Genomic DNA, 8,915 nt, shown 5'->3' on the forward strand with positions numbered 1-8,915 from the left:
CATTGTAATAGGCTGTGGTTTAAAAGCACAAAACCAGCTACTTCATATACACAAACCTGAAAATGCAATTTCTCATACATTATATACTCTGCAGCTGGTATAACAAGTAAATACATTAATATAAAAACAATTTTACAGTGTACAATCCCTTTAAGTCAATAAAAGACATTAGTGGTAAGAAACGTAATGATATACAAGAGAGAGAGAAACTAATTGAGGCTGAAATATTATGAGGACATTATCCAGATTTATATAAACACAGAAATAGGCCTAGTGTCCTTACAGTGCTATAATTTACAAGCCTGGGTAAGCCGCTGTCTTTTTTTTATTCCAGGGACTAAGTTCTGAGTGTCTGTGTAAGAGCCCTTTCTTGTACCTATGATATTTAAGCTTTAGTGAATACGTTCCATAGAATATCCCTCTGTTCTTTAGTGATAGAACTCCATAGAGAAATATAGGTGACTCTAGCAACTAGAGAATGCTTTGTAATAGGACTAACAATTGCAAAATATTTAGTGCCTATTACCATCACTAATAAAGACAAAATAATCACAGAAAACTTTGCAAGTGTGTTTATTTAAAATAGATTAATGGGGGGAAAATATAAAGAGACAGACAGCAGTGAGTGCAAAAATAAATATTTATACATTTGTTCAATCACAAGGTTCATAGATACAAAAATAAGCTTAACCCCTTCTCTGCTGTACAGAATTGTATTTTGTGAGGTTATGTTTATTGAAAACTTATCCAGCAAACAAAGGGGTCAAATAATTTTATCTTTTGCTATGTGAAATATATATATTTTTTCATATTAAATATTCTGAAGGTCCCCAACACCAAAGATCACCAACAAGCTCTTTGTATTTGGTAGGAAGGGGGCAGTAAAGGGGAACATTTAAGCTTCCACAGGGGATCTTAAGCAGTGTCATTTACCCAACCCCATTTGCAAAGCAACAAAAACTTGTTTAGACCATAATCTAGTGATACAGGACCATAGCAAGTCACTTACTAGCAGATGTACAGATTACATATCTATTCACCTTCTGCAAATGAGAGCTACAATGTTTAGATTGCAATTCCCAGCTTTCTTCATACAAATAAACAGTACATATGGCAAAACAGGCGTTTCATTCTGCAGCAACATTCCAGGCAATGGGGCCCCTTTCCATCCATTTCAGTATTGTAGGGAGTTGAAGGGCAATAGAGTTATTTACTCCTCATTCTAAATTGATTATGTTCCACCCTCTCTTTGTTTGGCTAGTCAGCCTCTGGTAGTCACAGGGTCATAGCTTCAAAAGTCTAGACTCTCCTTGCATTTGGGGTTTTTAGACTGACAGGTATAATGAGGGTCAATTACCGTCTGGTTACAGCGCATCAGTCTATGCCTTTAAACCAGCAGCCTTAGGACTGTGGTGTAACTAACTCATGGTCACAGAGTGCCTCAGGACATGCAGTCCTAGAATTTAGTGCACCATTCCCTGGAAGGTCACTGTGCAGAGTCTGAGTCACTGGAGTCCAGACTGTGCCTTAGTTTGCAGCTAACAAGCTTCTCTCTCTGGAAGTGCATGTTGCTTGAGCTTCTCCTTAGGGACTCCAGGGACTGTAGGAAAGATTTCCTGGCCTTTTCTTCATCAGTTGGAGACACCCCCTCCTCCTCCACCTCCTGGATTTCATCAAAGGTGACTGGTTGAGTCTTAAACCTGCTTTGCCTTGGCCTCTTCAGTTTACCTTTGCCTCTCAGTGGCCTGGCTTGGAGAGGTTGTGGATATTCTTCACTTACACCAGTGTAGTGTGGCATGACCGCCTGGTAATTAGAGCAGATACTCAAGGACTCAGCCTGTTTAGCAGACATTGCCCTAAAAGGACTCTCCTTTCTTTGATATGTCCCCTGTGGCTGGGATATCCCTGCTTCCAAAAAGGTGACTCACTAGTTAAACTGCACAAACACAATGTGATTTGCTTTGGAACTGTGCTGTAGGGCAAACAGTCTTGTGTAGAGAGAAAGGTCAGGTAAGCACTTTAGAGAAATTGCAGTTCTGTATTTGTAAGAAAAGCTGTGCAGAATAATAAAAAGCAGAGAAATCCAAGATTGTTTTCAGCAGATTTAAGCTGAGGTTTAATCACCTATTTAGAGCTTTAAATAGATGATTTCCTCCAGGTGTAGTTGTAAACTCAGGGTTGTTCCACTGCACAATAGGTGTATCTGAGGGTTACTCCATCTGAATGTGGGAAGATGTAGGTTGCTCCAGTAAAGGTGTATCTGAGGATTCCCCCCTCCAGGTGTGTTTCTGGTCTAAGGGCTGCCAATTCCAGGTATATCTGTGGGTCAATCCACTTCAAGTGTATATATGTGATATGGGGCACTCTTCTCCAAACGAATCTGTGGACTGACTGCTCCACTCCAGGTGAATCTATAAACTGAGCTCTGTATCTTTCTGCTTGAATCTCAATCACAGTCCCTGCTTTATATCTGTGCCTCCTCCCACACACAGCAGCTGCGATGACTACAAGCTCCATGTAAAGGCTGGGACTGTGCAGCCTGCAGATCCTGACGTTTTGCAGTTGTTTCTTTTTTAACCCTTAAAATTCCACTGCCAACTACAATGCCTGCCTGTTTTTTTTTTTCTCTTTTTTTTGGGAATGAACTTATAAATGTGTCCCTGTTAGTTATAGTTCTGATGGACACATACGGTGCTGTGGTAAATGTAAGTTATTGGTCTATATTTTACAAATAACAGGAGTGAGCTCTCGTTCCTATGTTATTCCATGGAGCATATTCACTAAGCCTTAGAGAGCAACCCACACTATAGTGAGTCACTATTAGGATAAAAAGGTGTAAGATGTTTTTTTTTTTAATTTGGCTTCAGTATGGATACATTCTATGGTCATATCTGTGTTTATCTCTTTCTATATACTACTTAACCCTTTGTTTCCTGTATATATTTTTCCAAATGTCAGAAAACTCTTTTTCCTGCAATGTTCACTGAATGGGTCAGCTGGTATCAGAATTTAGGATGAACATACACAACATTGTATTAGTAGCATTATAAGCATCTAGACTCACCTGTCCTATGAATCATCTTTTGTAAAGCTGGTATATATAATATGGTAGATCACTTAGATTGTAAAATGCCTAGTGAGCAGGACTGTGTAATCCTCCTGTACCAGTCTGCTTTCCCTGACTTGTACTCTTTGTATAGCACTGCAAAATCTGTTGATGTTTTAGAAATAAAGATAATCACAATAATTAATTACAAGTCACTGTCAGAGCTCTCTATTTGTCCAACAAGATTGCCTAATATCACAGTGCTGCAGAATATGTTAGTGCCTTATACATAGTAATAATACTCTATACTGCTAGAGAATTTTGTCTGAGTAATAATAATAAAATAATATCACCCTGGCATTAATTGCCAACTTCAGTGGCAGCCCCAACATCTAGCAAGGTAGAATTTGCTGAAGCTGCATTATCCAGCCCAAGTCATTTATGATTATAAACACACTATATTTTTCATAAGTAAGTTTATAGGTTTCAATCCATGTGATTCTAAAATTCTACTGTTTCATCTCATCCTTCAATTGCTAAATTCCTTCTCCATATCTTGTCTTTATCTTCACTTCCACATACATTAACACACACACACACACACACACACACACACACACACACACACACACACACACACACACATTTATTTATATATATATATATATATATATATATATATATATACACACTGTGTGTGTGTGTGTGTGTGTGTGTGTGTGTATATATATATATATATATATATATATATATATACACTGTGTGTGTGTGTGTGTATATATATATATATATATATATATATATATATATATATACACACACACACACAATATCACACACCGATCTACACACATTAAACACACACAGATCTACATATATAAACTCATGCACTTACACAGATCTACACACATAAACGCACACAGATCTACACACAAACACATCTATACATATATAAATACACACATCTACACATATAAACATAAACACACATATATATACATATAAACTCACACAGATCTACATAAATGCACACAGATCTACTGTTAAATTATGTCAACTTTATGTAATGATTTCATAAAAAAACTGCTGACAAATATCTGTATGAATCAGGTAACAAACATCATATACAATACCTTGGGGAAGTGGAAGCCAGATAAAAAAAATCATTAGAGAGCCATAATATGGCCCATGTATTGGACTTGTTCATAGCCTGGGAATAAAAGCCTTTTTTCAATTGCTGAATTTTACTGGTGCGGCTACATTAATTTTTTCTTTGGTTCTATATTGATGTTGGCAGACATTTGTGGCCTGCACAGGAGCATATTTGGTGAGTGTGCTGGACTGCTTCACTGTTTGTTGTCCATATATAGGACACCCAATTTTCAATCTCTCACTTTCACACACTCTTGTGATTCATCCTGGCCTTGTCCTTAGTTTCCCACAACCTTTCACCTTTTCCCAATTCTTCACTTAACTCCCCTTTCTTTCCTGCCCATTTCCTACCATACTCGGTCCAGCACCTTCATCAGCACTCTCCCTGTGTCCATTAGCTGCTTTACACAGTCCAACACCTCTCTGCCTCAGCCAATTGCCTCTCATTTTCAATCCATTACCTACCCCCTTAGTCGATCACCTCCCCTCTTCAGCTACTTGGCACCCCTCCTCCCTTCTTCTTCAGCCAGTCAGCTCCCCTCTTCAGCCAGTCAGCACCCCAGCTCCCCTCTTCAGCCAGTCAGCACCCCTCCTCCCCTCTTCCCCTCTTCAGCCAGTCAGCACCCCTCCTCCCCTCTTCAGCCAGTCAGCACCCTCTTCTGTCAGTCAGCACCCTTCCTCCCCTCTTCCCGTCTTCAGCCAGTCAGCTCCCGTCTTCAGCCAGTCAGCTCCCGTCTTCAGCCAGTCAGCTCCCGTCTTCAGCCAGTCAGCTCCCGTCTTCAGCCAGTCAGCTCCCGTCTTCAGCCAGTCAGCTCCCGTCTTCAGCCAGTCAGCTTCCCAGCTCCCCTCTTCAGCCAGTCAGCACCCCTCCTCCCCTCTTCAGCAATTCAGCTCCCCTCTTCAGCCAGTCAACACCCCTCCTTCCCTCTTCAGCCAGTCAACACCCCTCCTTCCCTCTTCAGCCAGTCAACACCCCTCCTTCCCTCTTCAGCCAGTCAACACCCCTCCTTCCCTCTTCAGCCAGTCAGCACCCCTCCTTCCCTCTTCAGCCAGTCAGCACCCCTCCTTCCCTCTTCAGCCAGTCAGCACCCCTCCTTCCCTCTTCAGCCAGTCAGCACCCCTCCTTCCCTCTTCAGCCAGTCAGCACCCCTCCTTCCCTCTTCAGCCAGTCAGCACCCCTCCTTCCCTCTTCAGCCAGTCAGCACCCCTCCTTCCCTCTTCAGCCAGTCAGCACCCCTCCTTCCCTCTTCAGCCAGTCAGCACCCCTCCTTCCCTCTTCAGCCAGTCAGCACCCCTCCTTCCCTCTTCAGCCAGTCAGCACCCCTCCTCCCCTCTTCAGACAGTCAGCACCCCTCCTCCCCTCTTCGGCCAGTCAGCACCCCTCTTCTGTCAGTCAGCACCCTCCTCCCCTCTTCTGCCTCTTCAGTCAGTCAGCACCCTTCCTCCCCTCTTCAGCCAGTCAGCACCCCTCTTCTGTCAGTCAGCAACCTCCTCCCCTCTTCTGCCTCTTCAGCCAGTCAGCACCCTTCCTCCCCTCTTCAGCCAGTCAGCACTCTTTCTCCCCTCTTCAGCCATTCAACAACCCTCCTCCCCTCTTGAGCCAGTCAGCTTCCCTCCTCCCCTCTTCAGTCAGTCAGCTCCCCTCTTCAGCCAGTCAGCACCCCTCCTCCCCTCTTCAGCAATTCAGCTCCCCTCTTCAGCCAGTCGGCACCCATCCTCCCCTCTTCAGCAATTCAGCTCCCCTCTTCAGCCAGTCAGCACCCCTCCTCCCCTCTTCAGCAATTCAGCTCCCCTCTTCAGCCAGTCAACACCCCTCCTTCCCTTGTCTGTCAGTCAGCTCCCCTCCTCCCCTCTTCAGCCATTCAGCTCCCCTCTTCAGCCAGTCAGCACCCCTCCTTCCCTTGTCTGTCAGTCAGCTCCCCTCCTCCCCTCTTCAGCCATTCAGCTCCCCTCTTCAGCCAGTCAGCACCCCTCCTCCCCTCTTCAGTCAGTCAACACCCCTCCTCCCCTCTTCAGTCAGTCAGCACCCCTCCTCCCCTCTTCAGCCAGTCAGCACCCCTCCTCCCCTCTTCAGCCAGTCAGCACCCCTCCTCCCCTCTTCAGCCAGTCAGCACCCCTCCTCCCCTCTTCAGCCAGTCAGCACCCCTCCTCCCCTCTTCAGCCAGTCAGCACCCTCTTCTGTCAGTCAGCTCCCCTCCTCCCCTCTTCAGCCATTCAGCTCCCCTCTTCAGCCAGTCAGCACCCCTCCTTCCCTTGTCTGCTAGTCAGCACCCCTCCTCCCCTCTTCAGTCAGTCAACACCCCTCCTCCCCTCTTCAGCCAGTCAGCACCCCTCCTCCCCTCTTCAGCCAGTCAGCACCCCTCCTCCCCTCTTCAGCCAGTCAGCACGCCTCCTCCCCTCTTCAGCCAGTCAGCACCCTCTTCTGTCAGTCAGCACCCTTCCTCCCCTCTTCCCGTCTTCAGCCAGTCAGCTCCCGTCTTCAGCCAGTCAGCTCCCGTCTTCAGCCAGTCAGCTCCCCTCTTCAGCCAGTCAGCTTCCCAGCTCCCCTCTTCAGCCAGTCAGCACCCCTCCTCCCCTCTTCAGCAATTCAGCTCCCCTCTTCAGCCAGTCAACACCCCTCCTTCCCTCTTCAGCCAGTCAACACCCCTCCTTCCCTCTTCAGCCAGTCAACACCCCTCCTTCCCTCTTCAGCCAGTCAACACCCCTCCTTCCCTCTTCAGCCAGTCAACACCCCTCCTTCCCTCTTCAGCCAGTCAACACCCCTCCTTCCCTCTTCAGCCAGTCAGCACCCCTCCTTCCCTCTTCAGCCAGTCAGCACCCCTCCTTCCCTCTTCAGCCAGTCAACACCCCTCCTTCCCTCTTCAGCCAGTCAGCACCCCTCCTTCCCTCTTCAGCCAGTCAGCACCCCTCCTTCCCTCTTCAGCCAGTCAGCACCCCTCCTCCCCTCTTCAGCCAGTCAGCACCCCTCCTTCCCTCTTCAGCCAGTCAGCACCCCTCCTTCCCTCTTCAGCCAGTCAGCACCCCTCCTTCCCTCTTCAGCCAGTCAGCACCCCTCCTCCCCTCTTCAGCCAGTCAGCACCCCTCCTTCCCTCTTCAGCCAGTCAACACCCCTCCTTCCCTCTTCAGCCAGTCAACACCCCTCCTTCCCTCTTCAGCCAGTCAGCACCCCTCCTTCCCTCTTCAGCCAGTCAGCACCCCTCCTTCCCTCTTCAGCCAGTCAGCACCCCTCCTTCCCTCTTCAGCCAGTCAGCACCCCTCCTTCCCTCTTCAGCCAGTCAGCACCCCTCCTCCCCTCTTCAGACAGTCGGCACCCCTCCTCCCCTCTTCGGCCAGTCAGCACCCCTCTTCTGTCAGTCAGCACCCTCCTCCCCTCTTCTGCCTCTTCAGTCAGTCAGCACCCCTCCTCCCCTCTTCGGCCAGTCAGCACCCCTCTTCTGTCAGTCAGCACCCTCCTCCCCTCTTCTGCCTCTTCAGTCAGTCAGCACCCTTCCTCCCCTCTTCAGCCAGTCAGCACCCCTCTTCTGTCAGTCAGCAACCTCCTCCCCTCTTCTGCCTCTTCAGCCAGTCAGCACCCTTCCTCCCCTCTTCAGCCAGTCAGCACTCTTTCTCCCCTCTTCAGCCATTCAACAACCCTCCTCCCCTCTTGAGCCAGTCAGCTTCCCTCCTCCCCTCTTCAGTCAGTCAGCTCCCCTCTTCAGCCAGTCAGCACCCCTCCTCCCCTCTTCAGCAATTCAGCTCCCCTCTTCAGCCAGTCGGCACCCATCCTCCCCTCTTCAGCCAGTCAACACCCCTCCTTCCCTTGTCTGTCAGTCAGCTCCCCTCCTCCCCTCTTCAGCCATTCAGCTCCCCTCTTCAGCCAGTCAGCACCCCTCCTTCCCTTGTCTGCTAGTCAGCACCCCTCCTCCCCTCTTCAGTCAGTCAACACCCCTCCTCCCCTCTTCAGCCAGTCAGCACCCCTCCTCCCCTCTTCAGCCAGTCAGCACCCCTCCTCCCCTCTTCAGCCAGTCAGCACCCCTCCTCCCCTCTTCAGCCAGTCAGCAACCCTCCTCCCCTCTTCTGTCAGTCAGCAACCCTTCTCCCCTCTTCTGTCAGTCAGCAACCCTTCTCCCCTCTTCAGCCAGTCAGCACCCCTCCTCCCCTCTTCAGCCAGTCAGCACCCCTCCTCCCCTCTTCAGCCAGTCAGCACCCCTCCTCCCCTCTTCAGCCAGTCAGCACCCCTCCTCCCCTCTTCAGCCAGTCAGCACCCCTCCTCCCCTCTTCAGCCAGTCAGCACCCCTCTTCCCCTCTTCAGCCAGTCAGCACCCCTCTTCCCCTCTTCCCCTCTTCAGCCAGTCAGCACCCCTCTTCCCCTCTTCAGCCAGTCAGCACCCCTCTTCCCCTCTTCTGTCAGTCAGCACCCTTCCTCCCCTCTTCTGTCAGTCAGTACCCTTCCTCCCCTCTTTAGCCATTCAGCACCCCTCCTCCCTTCTTTAGCCATTCAGCTCCCCTCCTCCCTTCTTTAGCCATTCAGCTCCCCTCCTCCCTTCTTCAGCCAGTCAGCTCCCCTCCTCCCTTCTTCAGCCAGTCAGCTCCCTTCTTCAGCCAGTCAGCTCCCCTCTTCAGCCAGTCAGCACCCCTCCTCCCCTCTTCAGCCAGTCAGCACCCCTCCTCCCCTCTTCAGCCAGTCAGCACCGCTGCACCCCTCCTGCCCTCTTCAGCCAGTCAGCACCCCTCCTCC

At 49.0% G+C, this 8,915-nt stretch overlaps 2 protein-coding genes across 2 annotated transcripts; one reads left to right on the top strand and one right to left on the bottom strand.

Moving 5' to 3' along the window:
* Positions 1–557: 557 nt before the first annotated feature.
* C7H11orf96 (chromosome 7 C11orf96 homolog) lies at positions 558–2,463 on the bottom strand. The gene has a single exon (XM_053720232.1). The coding sequence runs from the start codon at positions 1,850–1,852 to the stop codon at positions 1,487–1,489; it is 366 nt and encodes a 121-aa protein (XP_053576207.1). The 5' UTR covers positions 1,853–2,463; the 3' UTR covers positions 558–1,486.
* A 1,764-nt stretch (positions 2,464–4,227) lies between these two features.
* On the top strand, positions 4,228–7,845 carry LOC128636259 (melanoma-associated antigen C1-like). Its single transcript, XM_053689294.1, is given in 5 exon segments — positions 4,228–4,236; positions 4,344–4,373; positions 4,672–5,511; positions 5,654–5,851; positions 6,517–7,845. Coding segments are annotated over 5 exon segments (2,406 nt in total).
* The last annotated feature ends 1,070 nt before the right edge of the window (positions 7,846–8,915 follow it).

Source organism: Bombina bombina, chromosome 7 (genome assembly GCF_027579735.1).
Source record: "Bombina bombina isolate aBomBom1 chromosome 7, aBomBom1.pri, whole genome shotgun sequence".
NCBI lineage: Eukaryota > Metazoa > Chordata > Amphibia > Anura > Bombinatoridae > Bombina > Bombina bombina.

Bases quoted from the DNA above. Each gene is read 5' to 3' on its own strand.
- C7H11orf96 (XM_053720232.1), bottom strand. From the start codon at position 1,852: ATGTCTGCTAAACAGGCTGAGTCCTTGAGTATCTGCTCTAATTACCAG.